This window comes from Phalangium opilio, unplaced genomic scaffold, assembly GCF_054372755.1.
Source record: "Phalangium opilio isolate 3A_F unplaced genomic scaffold, DU_Popi_V2 ptg000009l_1, whole genome shotgun sequence".
Lineage (NCBI taxonomy): Eukaryota > Metazoa > Arthropoda > Arachnida > Opiliones > Phalangiidae > Phalangium > Phalangium opilio.
The window spans coordinates 2413426-2431986 of NW_028324146.1; the positions used below are offsets into that span (position 1 = coordinate 2413426).

General features: G+C 36.6%; 1 protein-coding gene and 1 non-coding gene across 2 annotated transcripts; one reads left to right on the forward strand and one right to left on the reverse strand.

The window, feature by feature from the left end:
• Nucleotides 1–5489: 5489 nt before the first annotated feature.
• LOC149713131 (uncharacterized) lies at nt 5490–11009 on the reverse strand. Its single transcript, XM_089843585.1, has 4 exons — nt 10844–11009; nt 10534–10757; nt 8994–9301; nt 5490–6023 (listed from the first exon to the last, which is right to left on the reverse strand). The coding sequence occupies exons 1-4, from the start codon at nt 10968–10970 to the stop codon at nt 5801–5803; spliced, it is 882 nt and encodes a 293-aa protein (XP_089699711.1). The 5' UTR covers nt 10971–11009; the 3' UTR covers nt 5490–5800.
• Nucleotides 6563–6635, forward strand: TRNAV-CAC (transfer RNA valine (anticodon CAC)). Its single transcript has one exon. It is a non-coding gene; the product is annotated as a tRNA-Val (tRNA).
• Nucleotides 11010–18561: the final 7552 nt, after the last annotated feature.

Genomic DNA, 18561 nt, shown 5'->3' on the forward strand with positions numbered 1-18561 from the left:
TATCGACTCATTATACCTTTCGCTCGTACTTCTTCACAAAATTGTTTTGACTATTCTTTAATATAATGCCCTAAAATTCGATCTCAGGACAACGTCAAAGATTAACGTTTGATATTATATTTTGATAGGCTTTTACGGGATACTGAATATGCTTTGTTCTTAATATGTGTATAAGTTTATCATGCCTCTAAGTAGAGATATGGCTGCTACTTCTATGGCAATAGTGTTTATCTGGCTACCTTTAATGAAACCCAATACAAAATTGTACTGTCTAGGCTAGCGTTCCTTTTATCCCTTTTAGAATGTTTCAGGACTGAAACCGCCTCTATCTCACCAGAGAGAGAGAGAGAGGGATTTTGGGGTTGCTTAAGTAAAATTCTTCCCCCCCCCCAATGCCTATAAGAAACTCCTTTATTTCGTTGGATGATATTTTCATGATGTGACCCATTTAGTAATCGTCTCGACCGTTTGGTGGCTGCACCGCGACAGGAACTTCAAAATTTTCCCTCTTCGGATCTTAGCGCTATACGAGTTCTGACGTCACAGTAGCCTGCGGAAGATGCCCAGTCGTAACCCATATTTGTGTACTTAGAGGCATGATAAACTTATGATATGAGTAAATCAACGACAGAACAAATCTACTGGAATAATTTTCGCGTCTCCTTCGCGCTCATGAATGCAAGTATTTGAGTGTTAATTGCAATTGTTCGTTCTATTTCCTCTTTTTTTTAAGTTTAAAGTACTCACGTTTTTTTGAATGTTCAAGAAATTTAAACTTGACTTCGTGATGGCAATTGGAGCGGGTGACATGATGAAAGTCCAAGTGTTTCGAATAACGGTACTCAGACGCGAGATATTAAAATTCTCGGATCTACTCAAGAGGGTGTAATCGAGCGGAACAAGAAAGATGTCCATATTCTACGTGCGTTTAAAATAATTAAAACAATAATAGAATTTTGCATCTAAATATCATACTTCGGGAATTTCAGTAAATAGATCCATGTCATCAACTTCGTATTTCGATATATGAATTTCTTCGACGCTGTAAAAAACGAACGGTATTTATATAATATAAATAAACTTGTAATCTTTTTACCTAACATTGCCGAAGGTTTGAAAAATTTCTTTCGCTGTTCGAATGACATTTCTAGTGATTTCCAGAAGTAATGTTTCCTGAAAAATAATTATAACAAGTTGGGAGACCAAAATAAACCTCTTCAAGTCGAGACGGGGGCTATCTACCCACGCATGTGGTTATTCTTAAATAATTAAATAAATATGGTTGATATTAATTATTTCAATCGTCAGTAATTTACCTTAGTTAAGTCGTTTTAAGAAACGTTATTACTAAAATCATTTTAAACATCGGCCTAACTATTGTTGATGTTTGAATCCTAAGAGTGTGCCTTTTTCACAATTTTTGGAAATTTCGGGTATATAAGTTGATCGATTCCCTATAAGGAATTGCGTAAACCTTTGGTAGAAGCCCTGCCATTGGGAGGCTAGACTCGTAACCTTAGCCGATCGCCGCGTTCATCTTAAACCTAACGATGATAATGGAGTAGAAGTCTATATTCCTTTCTGTGAATTGGGAACACGTTTGCTCCGATTTGCCAACAGCGAACGCAGTGTCAGAAACGTCTAGTGTAATACCTCCCCGTGACGTCGTCATCGTACAAATTCCCAATAAGAATTCCTATCGTACTCGTGCATTTCACCATGGAACTAACTAACGCTAGCATTAGTTCCATGATTTCACTAAGGTATTCACTATCGTATGCTAAAATAACCTTTCAATTCTCTTGATAAGTGTGGATATTGGCCTTGATACGTAAAAGAGGCAGTGCATAAACAGATCGATTCTTCTTACCTCAATGATGCCAATTCGAATTTTTCGATTGCCGTTTTCCATTTTAGACTTGGAAGTTCTAGAACTAAGGAGACAGTGAACGTCCAAAGCTTGTGCCAGATCTCCAAAATCTATTGCAGTGGAAGGATTGGTATCTGAAAGGGAACATATGTCGTGTGTTTTACCATAAACACAAACTGATGGTTTTTCGTCCAACCGAAACTTGCAGCTGGTGTTTCCGACATAGAAACCTGCCTTTATCAGACCAGATATTGGAAGAAATATACGAGGCTTGTTATGTAGATGAATAAGTCTACGAATCACTCTTTAAACCAAAATATTTTCTGATTTAGGAACAGTTGGATACGCTTTGTTTCTTCTCCGAAAACATATATGAATTCAGAGTACTACTTTCTTTTCCATTAGGTTAAGCATTGGCAATTCTTACCCTTTATCGTATTTTATAAAGTGCACTTTCACCAACTTATAATTCTACTTATGGAGAAAAACTGCGTTCACATTTCTATGTTTGCCGTCATAAGCTATTGGCGCACCTTTGTTATTAACCTTGTTAGTAATGTCTCCGTAATCGATGTGTATGATACGACTTTATTACTTACGTGCCCCCCTTTATTATTATCTCCAATACGTTTTTCATTTCGTTCATGTATATTTTTTTCTATAATAAATGGAGAATTAACCCATAACCCAATCGGATCGCTTTAAGGGGAAGTCTGGTGTTTTGAAGTAATGAAAACAAACCCTGAACTAGATACAGGAAAACTAAATAAGATAGTACATCACGGTATGTTTTGAAAATAAATTTAGTGTGTTAGTTGTAGCGATTGATATAGTTTTGAGAATTTTTAAAGCATAATTACTATTCTTCGATTTTAATTTAAAATTCCCTGAATTAGAATCGACAGTTCTAAGCACTCGAATTCCAAAATTCGATTGTCAGCGGTCCACACTGAGGCTTTGTAGCGAAAGATATACTTTGGTGACTCTAGCTTAAATAGATTTAAATTAAATATCAAATTTTTATTAACTTCTGTTACAATTGTGTTAGTGCGACACTAACGGAAAATGTGAGTGTGTATAGCCCCTCGATGCGAAGCCTTTAACCGAGCTAAAATGATTACCCGTATATGCCTAACGCTTAAAAGAAGTATACGCATAAAACACTAGGAATTTCGGAAACCTATAAAACAGTCACGGAAATCGAGATTTTCGTATTTGTTTGGTATGTTTTGAGAAGGGGAGGGCATTTTAGTTTCGTGTTTATTTACCAATATTTGAGAAATCACTAAAGAAATATACGAGATCTTTAATAACCACTATTATTGAAAACTTTTTAATTAGTGGTATTACACACAAAAAATACGAAAATAGTAGCGAAAACAATTATTAGTCTTAAACTATTTATATTATTATTTTTAACATACGAAATAACCCATTCTGTTTAGCGCCATTTTTATAATAATTTAAAGATACTGTGATGTTGTATGTGTATCGCGTTTTGATTCGCTAGCATAACGTCCAATGACAAGTAAGGGGCAAACAGCTAGGTTCTATCTCCGACAGGCCGCCACAGTAGCATCAGAGCCCTTGCTAACGGTTTCAGGATCTTTCGAGCTCCTCTAGCGTATACTCCGGTTCTAATTCATGTTCCTGCACTCTCCTACATCGAATTATATTAATTCGACTAAAAGCGTCACAGGTTCTAAACAAGACGACCCAAGGGCTCGTAATAGTAGCCCCATCGTACGAGTGAATAGCCCCTCTATACCCTACCCTAATGAGTGGATAACTCCTCTATACCTTACCCTAATGAGTGAATAGCGCTATCTCTTACAATTCTTAAATGATTTACCGTGCATTAAATCACAGTGAATAGCCCCTCGATGCCCTACCCTAAACAGTGATAAAATTATTACCAGTATAAATTTACTTATGCCGTAATTGTAGTATTCCGGCGAATCGAAGAACAGATAGTTTTAGTGATTATCCCCTCGATGAGTTTACAAGTACTTAACGCTCAATTAATACACGTACAGAAAGTTTTAGTTTATGACATATACTTGTGCCGACGCATAATTTTCGCATCTTATAAATTTCTAACATGAACTTATGGCCAGAAGAGTTTGAAAGAGAAAGAATTCGGTAAAATACCCAATAATTGTACTATCCCGGTGCCTTAAGACCATTCTAAAAAGAACGTCAGTAAATACTTGCTTTTCCTTTCAAAATTTCCCTCGATTTCTTTGAATGTTGAAAGAGGGGAGCTGTCAAACTCTTATTGTCGACGGGTGAGAGGAATTATTAAGGGAGAGTATATGGTTTAACCTAACTATCATAATCCCCACCCTTTTAAAATACATGAACGAAAAATATCACCTCAACACAATTCTCTCCCATTCACTCTCCCTTCAATGACGATCGAAAAATTTTATACTGTCTAAGGCAGTTCTCTTTCACGACGCCCCCACCACCAACAGGCCAGGTCAAACTAAGACCCACATCGTAGATGTTCATCATACGATGTGGCTAAAAACTGTACTAGAGCCTCATATCTTTTCATTTCAATTTTTTTAGCCTCATCGTATACGATGTGGCTATTAGTTTGTCCCGCGAGCCTGTGGGAGTGGTGGTGGTGGTGGTCGTGGCAGTAGTTTACGCGATTTGGAATGTGGTCAGAGTTACCCAAAGAAATGGTTATGTCAGAGTTACCCAAAGAAATGGTTATGTCAGAGCTAACCGAGGAAATGGTTATTTTCTGCCTTTGGCAGTATAAAATTTTTCGTTCGTCATTGAAGGGAGGGAGAGTGAACGTGAGAGAATTGTGGTGAGGTGGTATTTTTCGTTCGTGTATTTTAAAAGGATGGGGATTATAATTGTGTGTTTAAGCATTGCATTTAATTGTACAGGTAAGGTTAAGCTTTGTGAATTGTGGTTTACGTTTCCTCGATATATTTGAAGCTAGAGAGAGAGGGAGGATTTTAGTATTGCCTTAATTTAAATGGAAGCTTTAATACTCCCTTTAAAATTCCGGTCACCCGTGGACAATATGGGTTTCACGCCATCAATCATCCCGATCCCCGATTTCAAAATTCAAAGAAATGGAGGGGGATTTTTAAGAAGCAAAAGCAAGTAAATACCGACGTTATATATAGAATGGTGTTTATTATTAGAATTTACGTGTATTTCTCCTCAAATCGAGAAGAATTTTAAAAGAAAGTCCGAGCGGGCGAGAATTCTAGAAGCGTGCTTTGGAAATTTTTAGTTTCTTCTTAGCTACAAGGTATCGATGGGACTAATAGTTTACCTGAGTAGTAGTGGTAGTAATAGTAGTATTAGTAATTTAGTAACGGGCGTTGGCGATATTTGATTCTCTTTGCCAAGCAGCCATTGAAAAATTATTCCCTCTGACCGGTATATTAGGGGATATTTCACTAGAAGTATATTTATTGTAGTAGGGATAGCGAGAGTACGTAAACGATGTGGCTTAATTATGGGCTAGACCATCTTGTTTAGTTTATAATAAACTAAAATTAATTGAGAAACACGAACTACTAGCAAATTTTAGACCCTCATATCATGGCCTTTAATTTAAAATTAACATGCAAAAGTAATGATCCTTTCCTTTCAGTTCTTATAGGTATACGCGCTTAATCAAAGAACTATTTTTAAGTTGCAATAGAAATTACGTATTTCATTAGAAATTAAAAATGCCATTTACTACAATATTCAACGTGTTTTAAATCTACTTCCTCATTTTATTCCCTTTCTGTAGAACATAGACCAGCAAACCAGTCAGTCAAACGTTTCATTTAAGCAAATAAAATGCATACAAGAATAATTTTCTTCGATGCACTTAAATTACGAGTGAAATACCAATAAATTCATTTTATATAATCACAATCGAAGGTTAAACACCATACTGCTATAATATTATTTGAAGCACATATTGTAAACTTGAACGGTATATTCAATGGCAAAAACAGTAATGGCGATGATGTTTCCTATGATGTAGAGAAGAAGGACGCTTTTGGATCCTTCGAAGCTCAGGTTGGTGCTCTCTGTAACAGGTTCAGTCCATTTCAAAAACCCCAAAGTGAAGTACACGGGCCGGGCTATCTGGTCTCCGTAGCGTTGTTCGAAAGCATTTCTCAACCTGAACAAAAATAATTTTATGTTATGCTTAACAAGTTTATTTGTTTCAGTAAAGTACAATTATTATTCTAGAGAAACATTAATTAGTGCGGAATTTGCTTCTTAGTAAATTTTTATCACTATTTGATCTCAAAGAACAGAATAAGCTTGGGAATCCAAAATATTACGTCATTAAGTCGAAAGGAGTATAGTAACAAAATTATTTCCCTATTCTACAGGGCCGGTAGGCCCTTGTAGATATGACTTGATACCGTTTTGTAACGTTAAAATAATATTCACCCGCTTTTGCTAATTTTCTATGGAGATTAACATGGGTTTTTCGTGATTTTTCCCCATCGATAACTTAAAAACTACAGCGAAGATACTTTTCGGAATTATCTTAAATTAACAATTAAGTATTCAGGGTATGCTATCGGCCAGCTTGATCAAAACAATTAAGTCTAAGTATGTTAATTTTAGTTAATTACAGAAGTACGGCTTTGACCATCGTGATTGGACATAATAATTAGCTAGATCTTTTGGAAAACTCGGTGTTGCTACGTAGTTATAGTGTGGTGGTTATCACGTCCGCTTCACACGCGGAAGGTCCCAGGTTCGAGCCCTGGTAGATACATATTTTGACCATTGTGATTGGGCAAAAAATTAGCTAGATCTCTTGGAAAACTCAGTATTACCACGTATCTACGGTGTAGTGGTTATCACGTCCGCTACACACGCGGAAAGTCCCAGGTTCGAGCACAGGTAGGTACATGTTTTAACCATCGTGATTGGACATAACAATTAGTTAGATCTCTTGGAAAACTTAGACTTACCACGTGTCTGTGGTGTAGTGGTTATAATAAATATTTAACAATTATTTCACTTCACTTGGTTTAATAATGTGACATAGGTAGCGTACTTTTTCCCTACTTTTAAAACCATTAAACTAAGTAATATTAGAAGTTCAACAGATTGTCTAAAAAAGATGTTAAAAGCCACTGTAAATGGTGCATTAATGTTTAATATTTCCTTAATACTTACAAATAATATTAGTAAATGGCGTGAATTGATCATAGAAATGGGGTTAAAGTACACCCTAAATGATGTCTTTTTTGGCACTGGAAAAAACAGCATTTTTGGTGTTTGAATGCACCATTATATTTTAGAGTGCAAATGTATGACGGTAAAGCAAACATAATTGTTCAAAATTTAATTACATTAAGACTGAAGTGACAGATATTATATAAAAACGTCTTGGTTTGGACCAAGGCCGAAAAAACAAACGATATGTGTGAGGTTTATCAATTGACTGAAGTTTCAGATATTGAAATTTTTTCCTAGTTATTTTTATCCACTCAATCCTTAATCAATATTTAATTCAATCAACTGATTTTACTGTTAATCGATCTAGTCCCTCTAAATTAATTGAAAAAATTACATATCTACGCTTTTTCAAGAACAATTACATTTTTCGAAAACATTTTATCATGAAATTAATTATTTTGAAGGGATTTCGTGTCGATGATCACTAACTTGTTAGCAACTTGACCGACATATTTTTAATTGTCGCTGGCTTGACAAATTTTTAAGTTTGCACCAAAAGAATTTTAAATCGGTTTTAAGTTGTTGATAAGACTGTAGTTTACAGTGAATGTCGTCTACTTAAGACAAAGCAACAAAGTTTATCCTGTGTGGTAAAGGGTAAAGATCACATCAACAGAAATACTTCTCAGTACTTGTTATATTCATTTCCCGCGGAAATAATATGCTTAAACACATCATTCATTACTAGTTATGCCAAGAAGGTCACATTTAACTCCGACACCCCCTCCCTTCCTCTATTTTCCCAAATATATGGCATTTTATAATCACCAGTGGTTTCAGTTTATGGGTCATCTGAACCGTCGCAACACACTCAGCCAATATTACCATACACTGAGTTATGACTAAGAAATTCTTAAGTACGGAAATGGAAGTTCCAGTGCAAATTTACCATCATAGAGGCGACAATAGAAATATAGCATTTCGATATACGAAATTAAATGTAAAAATTCGCGCAACACCCTTGTTTGGCATCCACGATTAAATATTTACATTTTCCATTCGAGTTATGCCAAAGTTCGCTTGCTCTTTTTATACATCCAGTAGAACATTTCAAATATTCAATACTGTACCCTCAACACGTACTCCCTTCAAAATAATTAATTTCATGATAAAATGTTTTCGAAAAATGTAATTGTTCTTGAAAAAGCGTAGATATGTAATTTTTTCAATTAATTTAGAGGGACTAGATCGATTAACAGTAAAATCAGTTGATTGAATTAAATATTGATTAAGGATTGAGTGGATAAAAATAACTAGGAAAAAATTTCAATATCTGAAACTTCAGTCAATTGATAAACCTCACACATATCGTTTGTTTTTTCGGCCTTGGTCCAAACCAAGACGTTTTTATATAATATAATTTCAATAATTGCTCTTTACTGATGAGCATCTGCAGACGGTAAAATTAAAATGGATTATTCAAAGTTCAAATGAAGGAATTTTTGTTTGTTAATGATTGGTCTGTAAGTGGGATAGATAACATAAAGACTATTTTCAGAATTTCTGTGAACTGCAGATGCAGTCCGGAAATTGTGACCACATTTCTCCGATTTGCAAGCACGATGGACACAAGTAGTCAGACGTAACACGTCAATCAGAAACCCTCTTTTAGCGAAATATAGCGTTTCAAAAATGAAAATTAAAAATATAACCACATCATCTAAAATCTTCATTGCTTCAGTGTTTTAGTTTTTTTTAAGATTTCAGATAATATTTTAATGATGATGTGTAGGACGTTTTCGTTCTAATCTCCGAACTAAGAAGGTGAATATTAAATATTTGACAACTGCAATCCTGGCAGCTGACAAAGGAATGACTTCAAACTAAATCGTCTAACATTGATTTGAGTCAATACGAAAGAATCGTAAAATTCCTTGGGAATGCTCACATTTTATTGAATATTCTAGCCTGGGGTGTTCCGGCAAAGTGTTTCGAGTAGAGATTAACAGCGTAGCTGTTGTCGATGGGGGGTGACGTAAAGTAGATCTCTTTAAAATCGTAGAGGTTCTCCCTATCGTAAAATCGGTGAGTCATGAGGCTCAAGACGACGATAGAGCCGGAGATTAAGACTAGTTTCCTTTCTCGAATGTCTTCGAAAACGTTCCCGAGGGCAAGTTCCTCAACCGACACTAGACGACCATATTTTTCGTCCTGCAGAATCTCGTTCAACATTGCAAAGCTTGAATCTGTTAAACTCTGGAAATACAGCAAATTGCCAAATTGGCAGTAAGATTGACACAAAAAGTCAAATTGTACGATACAAGAAGAAATGTACCATAAGAAAGCATAAAATTGCGTCCGGTGTCGCCTGATAGTCGATAATCCCCTTTAATAGCTGGGGTGGGGGTGAAAACGGAGGCAGGACTTAAAACTTTATCTAACTCTATGTTTTCCACCATCTATCCCTTTTACCTTTTCGTTAAGCCTGGCTTTGGTTTTTGGAACTCTTTTATGAAATCGTAAGTATAGTACACCTGATTCGATTTAGAAATAATTATAGAACGATTTTCACGTAGAGACACATATTCAAAATCCATCAAGTTAGGTTCAAAATCTTTAACTAACCTGTTAATGGCAATTAAAAACAACTGGCGTACCGTTTCAGCACCGCGGGCAGCCACCATTTTATGTTTACTTTGCTCGAGGTTTTTTTTTCTCTAGTCGGAATACGTCATTCGCGTCTGTATGACCTATCCCCACGGGATCCAATAGGAATGTGCAGAGCAATGACGAAAATGAAAAGGAGTGAGGCTTACTTGCCCACTGACACCGGCGTAAGAGTAGAAACCTAAAATCTCGCGATTGATGCTTTTTATGGTATATTTCTTCTTGAGACAGTCAGTCAGGTCATTGAATTGAATTTGTTTTCGGGGTTTTAGCGCTCAAACGTTTTACTTACTCTTCTAGTTTTCTAAGAAACGTTTAGTTTTCACCTAGTGACGTGAGGAAAATACTTTTGTCTATTCCTCGACACATTTTATAACTACCAATTAAGTCGCAAGTTAATGACTTCTCCTGGAAAGTATAGTACCCTTTTATGTTACACAAACTGCTTAAAGTATCCGTAAGGATGGTTGAAACATTTTGTCCCATCTATCAAAGTGCTCCTGAATTCCTGAAATATCCCCAATAGCTGTTGCGCAAAGGCAAGGGTATGTTCCGAATACTCCCAAGGCTAATACCGGCTCTAGGAATGGTTTTATCTCCCACCTCCAACTCAAACAACGAAATGTCTCGCAGGGTCCATTGATACAACTGTACTTTTCTTACTGGGCTACACAAACCACTCACCATGCCTAAACGTTTCCCTTCTATGTCTATTAATCCGGCATCCAAGCACCGGAGGGAGTCATAAAAAATCTCTCGAATATACTTCGCAGGAAAGAAGTCATTAATTTTTGATACAAGTATAAGTAGTTCAAAGGTACCTTTTCTTGTATGAATCTCTGTTCCAAGCCTCCTTGCATAACTCCTATCTTAAATTTCCCACGTTGTTCGATCAGATCTTGCACAGTTTCGATTTTGGCGTAGTTTATCTCCGTGAATTCGGACTTGAGGTAACTCGAGATTTCAATGTTGACAAACATGACGCAGAAAAGCCAACACGCGCAAACTATCTTCCACGTACCAATTAACGGAATACGGGAATAAGCTGCAACGTAAATGACTCGGTAACACAAGTCCATTGATTTTTATGAGGCTCTAGGTTATAATTATGATTGCAATGGCAATACTTACGCTCGAAAAAGAAGAGAAACATATTATTCCACAAATAGTCCTTGAAGTGTTCGAAAAATATTCTTCTTAAATTAGTTCCTCGTGTTTTTTCTTCCTTCGCAATTTTATTAGTTTTAAAGAAGGACATGAACAGTGAGACCACAATCAAGCATGCGACAAAACATACGCCAACCTGACAAAAGATTTAATAATTTAACATTTTCAACATTACTTCAGGACTATCGAAGGCTATCTCTCTGTAAGTTATATTTAGTACCAGAAGTGAGATGAGACTAGAAGTGAAGGGCTCTAGCATTGGTAGTAGATCCTGGCACTAGTGAACAAATTTGAGGATTTTATGCCGCTTCAATCGCGCCTACCCTACAGAGAAAAAAATTGGTCGAGTTCCAAAAACATTTCCTACCCCCTTCCCCTCACCCTAAAGCCGCGGAACACTGACGCCTGTGCTTGAATCTAGTTCGGCCGTCTACCGCCACGAGCGTCTCACGTTTTGGAGGGAAAATTCAGAAACCGCTACTAGAGGGCCAACCGTTGGTGTGTTATCAAGAATATTCACTTTCGCCGAGTGACGAATTTGGTTACCTCGATACTTCTAGTCTCATCTCACTTCTGTTAGTACTCACCTTTTCTTGGATGCTCAAGAAATTTGAACTTGATTTGGTAATGGCAAGGGGAGCAGGTGACATGATGAAAGTCCATGTGTTTCGAAAAACGGTACTCAGACGAGAGATATTGAAATTCTCGTTTCTACTCAATAGGCTGTAATCAAGTGGCATTAAAAAGATGTCCATTTCCTACGCGCATTAAAAATAGGTTCATGGAAGAAATAGAAATGCAAAATTGTATCTGATAGAAATAGCTAAGTCAAAGTTTAGCTAAGTCAAAGTTTAGCTAAAAGAAAGTATCATATACTTCGGGAATATCAGTAAATAAATCCTTGTCTTCAAGTTCGTATTTTGATATAAGAATTTCTTCGACACTGTAATAACAAAACGTATTTTCAAAACTCGAAATTTTCGAGACACTCTATTGGATAAGATTTTCTACATAAACTGCATGTTTCAAGTAGATTTTTCTTTTTGACCCTTTTAAATCACAGATTTCATGAATAATCGGACCTTAAAAGCGTCGTAGAGCCGAACTTAATATTTTGTTTTATTTCTTCCATTGTAACCGAAACAAAACCGACTGCAACTACGACTGCTATGTTACCAAGATGGGGTTTTAATCTACACGTCGGTTTTACCTTTACTTTAAGAAAATGAACTAGCGAAGGCTAGTGATGATTGTTTTAGAAATTTTTACTTCAAGAAGAAGCTTTACTTAAATCGTAAAATTTTAAACACGCCATTAAACGTGTCTATTATTTAGTACATATATGTAAACAATAAAATATTTAAGCAATTAATTTAAAAATTTACGTTCTGATAGTATAGCTAAAACGTGTTGGGATCACAATAGACATTAAATAATAGGTTAATAATAGACATTAAATAATAGATTAATATTAGACATTAGATAAATAGTGATAAGCAAATAGATTGTGATAAGCGAACTTTCCTCCGGAGAGAAGTAAACGACGAGGGCAGTTCGGCCGGAGATGGCATGCACAGAACAACATGGAATCTGTTTCATACGTGTAGTCTTTTAATTAGTAATGAATATATGTTTTTACCTTATCGCGTTCTTTCGCTTAATAAAAGACCTTAACATAAGGTATACAAGAATTAAGGCTTAGATTAAAATCCAGTATAGATTAAAACTTGGCTGAAGAAGGACCGCGGTCCGAAAGCTCCCACTATATTTTTGTTTGTAAATAAACTTATGATTCTAATAAATTACATGAAGTATCATTTCCTTATTTAAATAACTCAAAATTGCAACTAAGGCTTAAGCCTAATCTTAATCGTAACGTTACCCCTAAGTTTAGTTTGAAGCATGAGAGCGAACCTCTCACGTAATTATGACACAGAAGAGGGGAAACAAATTAATGCACATTTCAAATATCAGAACAGATTAGAGGGTGAGAACCGGGTTTTAAAATTATTTCAGGAAAACCAATTGTATCTTGGTGAAATGTTACTTATTTTACCGAAACTAGTCTTACTTTGAAGACGAAAATTTTATTTAAAAAATACATTTTAAATGAGTCTTGTCCTTCAAGTAGCAAAGAGATCTGACCTTGACCGTCAGGCTTTTCTTTTTTGTTAGGTTAAACCTTGACGAAGGACATGTGCAACCTGAAATGGCATCAAGCCCCTCAATAAGCAGTAGTACTAGTACTACCAGAAGTGAGATGAGACAAGAAGTACTGAGCTAACCAAATTCTTCACTCGGCGAAAGTGAATATTCTTGATAACACAAGAACGGTTGGGCCTCTAGTAGCGGTATAGTCTGAATTTTCCCTCCAAAACGTGAGACGCTCGCGGTGGTAGACGGCCGAACTAGATTCAAGGAGCCGCGTCCGTGTTCGGCGGCTTTAGTTTGAGGGGAAGGGGGTAGGAAATCTTTTTGGAACTCGACCAATTTTTTTCTCAGTAGTGTAGGCGCGTGGGAAGCGGCATAAAATCTTCAAATTTGTTCACTAGTGCCAGGATCTACTATCAATGCTAGAGCCCTTCACTTCTAATCTCATCTCACTTTTGGTACTAGTATACTAAGTATTATTGCTATCAGTGAAAACCTGCGAATGTGCATTTCTGATGACTGAGATTGATTTTTTTTGTCTTGCAAGACTAGCTTCGGTTACCTAGGTAAAGCGAAGTGCCATCTTAACATTACAGGTCCTCCGTGCACTGCAATTCACTGTGCCCAACATAGTAATATATGTTTGAATCAAGGGGACCCCACAAGAGGCTCTGTGTGTGAAGCTCGTGGGCCAGTGCCCATCAGGCCCAATGGATAAGCAAAGGGTGTGATCTGGGCATTAATTATCATTAGTGAGTACTTTTACAGTTTTACTTATACCACAAGCAAATCATCTTTTTGAAGTAGCCATCAGTGGCAGTTTGGTGAAGCGTTTTGTGGGGGAGAAATTATCATAATGAACCCTCGCCGGAATCTGCCTTTAGACAGAGTAGTCATCTATAGAAGCCATTCTGACTTACCTACGTATTGGAAGATCATAAGCTTATATATAGTTATAGGTAATAATAGTGAATTCGGTTCAAGAAAAATTACTTATTCTCTAGGTTACTTAATTATTTAAAAAATTGGTTTTGAATTTTTCTAGACTACTGTGTAGAAATGCGTTCTGAATGTTAGAAAAAATTTAAAAGCGTCATACCTGACATTGGCGATCATTTTTAAAACTTCCTTCACTAAGCGAATATCATTTTTGGTCACTTCCACATGTAATGTTTCCTGAAAAATGACAATTAGAGCTTTTTTTTTTTTTTTACCACCTACTCACACTAGTGCTTAGCCGTTAGGCCTTTAGCACCAGGAAGAATTGAGCGAGAGACCCTACGCGGCCCAGCACTGACGGGGGCCGCTAGGTCGTATGTGTAGAAGCGAAAAAAATTTGAGACTTCATATTTAATTGAAACGAACCAGGAAAAAATAAAACATGGCACTAAGATTTTCAGCTGAGAGTCTCCCTTTAAGAGAAAGGTTCGCTGTAACTGACATTAATTAGTCTTTAATTGAAAGTCCTGGTTTGGAAAATCTCGAAATCGATAAAAAAATCTTTCCTAATTACGATTAATACCCAATTAGTTGACCCTAAAATTGTAGAGTAGAACCGTGCCCTTTTTTAGTCACGTTAAAAAGTGGAATTCTCAAAATGCGGGAAATGAACACTTATTGTTTTCCTTACCTCAACTACGCCAAGTCGAATTATACGATTTTCGTAAACCATTTAGACAAAAGAACTTTCAGATCTAAGTTGCAGCAGTCATAGAGAACGATAGAAGACTAACAGCTATTTGGGTTAGCTGCCATGGATCGTGACATTAATTTATATTAGCTCTCTGAGTGTCGTGTGTGTTACCAAGAGGTTCTGTCCCCGACGCTTCTGTCTGTCTGTTTTGTCTGTTGTTACACTGCAGAGGACCGCGTTTACAGTTCGCAAACGTGGTCCCAGTTTCTGTACCGCAATTACAATTCACTGAAATCTGTATTTCACTACGTTAACTAATAGATAATTAACCACCATTTTCACTTGCGATCATTGATCAATATTAGGTTGTGACACCAGTCTGTACTTATTGGCTTCTAAAAACACCATCATGTACTGATGTGCCGAAACACCAAAATGTCACATAGCAAAGAATAAGATTTACGCGACGATATGCAAGGGTCACGAGAAACGTCTAGCGTCCAAATGGCGTGGCTTCCACCAAAGGCTCACGCAATTTCGCTGTTCTTACTCTAAGGGGTGATTCGAAACCATTATATATAATAACTGGAATGTATGGAGGAGCTGGAATGGCAAAGGGGGCTCTCGTTGTACCCTTGATGGTGGAAACATAAGGCGAGTCCTTTTTGTTGTTTAGCTGTCTACCGAAGGCGAAAAATGCCATGACTCGTTAAAAAAGGCATGGCAGAATTAGTGACTTTTAGATTTTTTAAAGTTAAATGCGCTGATTCGCCGCCGTTCGCGTTCATATTCGATTCTCTCAGCCTAGGAAGAGCACCAAGGGTAGAGGGTGCAGAATTATGGCAAACAAGTTTTTTTTTGGCAGCCAATGAATGAATGAAAATAATTTAACTGGTAAATACGATTTTTACGTCAGGCTATGACGTCACTAGCGTAAATTAAGTCACGCCAGTTGTTTCCAAGATCATTTCAAGCCGATTAGGATTTGAACTTAGCCATTCCAACCCCTCCATACATTCCTGATAATAATGATTTGAGTAAGGCAGAGCAACAGGCACTTGAAACGTTAATTTTAGTCACGTTTCTCAATAATGTTCAATTGTTCTTTCTTAAAGCGATGTAACGCGCAATAAGTTAAATAAATAACAAACAAAATATATAATATTAGTTATTTTTATTTTAATATTTAAGCTAATCTTCTGTCCTAACTCAAACTTAATACTGAAAGAATAATAAATTCGTTTGTCTGTGTGTGTTCGTCCGTTGGCACCGCTCTAGAAGTTAGCAGAATAAATGCATCCCAGGTCAGGAGCCTATACCCACTCAAAGTTTCTAAAACTTTATTTCAACACTCGAACTCAGGAACATAACCTCAACTAGGCCTAAATCGTCATAGTAATAAGTCATGTCGTTCTACACCTTCCATTCCTAAGTGCATACTCGCTGGGGGGTTTTTTTGTTCAAGAGATCTTAAAGAACTAGGCTTAGAATGACAAAAAAATCATGCTGGGACAGTAGAATTTAGATAACTTAGTGCAAATAGCAACCAAGCTGTAAATAGACTTTTATATTACGCAAGAATTATGAATAATTCATAAGTATAATTTTAACGAACATAAAAGATGCGTATTCAGGGAAAAATAAATGGGAAGATAATATTCCACTTCACTGGGAGAGGTAATATTTTGGTTTTTCCAACTTTTTTTTTGTAATGAGCAAAACACAACAAAAGACGCAACAGACTGACCTGGTAGTTTAATTTTAATGAAATACATTGTGTACCTAATTAAGATGGCACGAACTGTTTTTACCCTGCAGCGTTAATATTATTGTATAAGGACGTGTGGTATCAAAAGCGGATTATGCTTCACACATAAAGTATTTAAGTCCGACTTTTCCATAGCTTTGGCCATGGATTTCATGACATTCCCGAAGTAAAAACTAAGCAGACGAACAAAAAAAGCTTTTAACCAACCATAAGCCCCCTAACCGTAGATAACCTCCTTAATGCCAGACCAATCGGCGACGGCTATTACTATTTTCTTGCATGGGATCTTGACTCGACCTCGCCGTCGACATAACCGGGAAGCTCGGAAGGCAAATTTGCGGTATCGTTCGGTAGTCGTTATATTATATTCAATATAAAGTTTCGAAAACTTTTGAGTCATTTAATAAGTCTTCAACTAAATATTATAAGAATTTTTTAAATTTCACCAGAAAAATAGCTCTGTGAATAATAGTAGACTCGAAAACTACACTAAGCCTTGGCTATGTATCAGCGGTATCCCGATTCCCGAGCCGCCGGTGGCTGAGCTCGCCCAAAGAAAATATAGAACTATCGTAGCCGCGAGAATAAAGGCGCGGGGGTAAAACTCTGCCTTCCATCTCGCTTTTTAGCGCCTGCGCTGTAGGCGTTTTGGATCTGAGAGTGCGCAAACACGGCACTGGAGCAACCTCCTTGTATCTCCTGATACTAAGGGTTGCCTACCCCCCTTTCCCCGTCGAAAGGGTGTATAGAAAACATTCCTCGTAAAAAAAAACAGATACACGGCGTCTTAAATAGTCCAAGCAAAAGCTACCCAGATTGATAAGATCTTCGTGCCTTACTCCCAAATAATCTTTCGTATTGTAAATAGTTTTAACTAAAGAATATTTTAGACACCCTACTCCGTATTTATAGTAGTTCCCTAATTTATGTACCTGTTAAATCGGTTCTTAAGGCGGAAGGATCGCAACGATCCGAAGGAGCCGCGTTACCGAATTATGTCCCTCCGCTCAAGGAAGATGGAGATAGGGAAGTTTTTTCAGTATAGGAATCTCTCTTCACGGAATGTAGCAGGTCACATGACTTATATTCGGTGTTAGTTTGAACTGCGCAGGATCGAACAAATCGGTAGTGCCGCCTATCCTCAGCACGAGTCGCGAGAAAAGTGCGCACATGCACATCCTCGCCGAAAACGGGATTTTTGGGCGACCGGAGTTATAGCGTTACACGAAACTTCCCTATCTCCATCTTCTTTGCTCCGCTTAAGGGGAGGTTCTTTCCTAGGAGCTTAGAGAATATCGTGTAGCTCCCCCAGGCACATGTTACGTACTTCATGTGTAAAGCCTAATCGGCTTCTGGTAGTATTGATTTCGGTCTTTTTTAATTCTGTATTTCACGAAGGTTATTTTCATGGGCAAATGGAATGCTATGTTTGCCTTGTTTCGAATATTATCTTGTGTTTACCTCGATGCATAATTGAAGCTATGTTCGATCGATAAACTTGCGCTTTATTGCAAAATTAACGTCATGTCGAAAGAATCGAGAAACGTACTATTAATATTAAAATAGAATAATCGTTTAGGTGCACAAATACTCAAATGTCTTAACTTTTCATTTAATTTCTTGTAAGAATTCTTTACTAAATGAAGTAAAGTTAAGTACAACCAAAAAAAATTATTTTAAAGAGAATAAATCTAATAAAAATTATCGTATCCCACGGAAAGCATATGGAAATGGGACAACTTGTTTTTGTAGGTAACTACAGCTACGTTTACAACATATAATTATTTAATGATTGTAAGGGGATTCACCATCACTTGAATATTGATCCTTTACGAAACCAAGAAGTTAGATATTTTGAAATGCGCTTTTGAAAATCATTACTATATGTTACTTATAATGATATGAAAATATTGAATTATCAAGAAATTGCTCAATATGAATGAATGGGTAACAATGGAATATGTATTTTGAAATGTTCTAATGACAGACAAAAGAAATTGTGTTTTTTTAAATACTATATCTAAGCACTTCTCGACTTATACAGGGAATATCTTGCATAATTTGTAGGCCTAGTAGTCTATAATAAACTGCTTTCGAGAAAGAAGCTAAACACAAGAAACGTCTTGCTTT

Excerpts from the sequence above, each read along its gene's own strand:
- LOC149713131 (XM_089843585.1), bottom strand. The coding sequence starts at position 10,970 with ATGTCCTTCTTTAAAACTAATAAAATTGCGAAGGAAGAAAAAACACGA. Across the intron at positions 9,302-10,533 it reads AGAGATTCATACAAGAAAAG|AGTTTAACAGATTCAAGCTT; the intron begins GTACCTTTGAAC and ends CTGTATTTCCAG. Across the intron at positions 6,024-8,993 it reads GCTAGAATATTCAATAAAAT|GTTGAGAAATGCTTTCGAAC; the intron begins GTGAGCATTCCC and ends ATTTTTGTTCAG.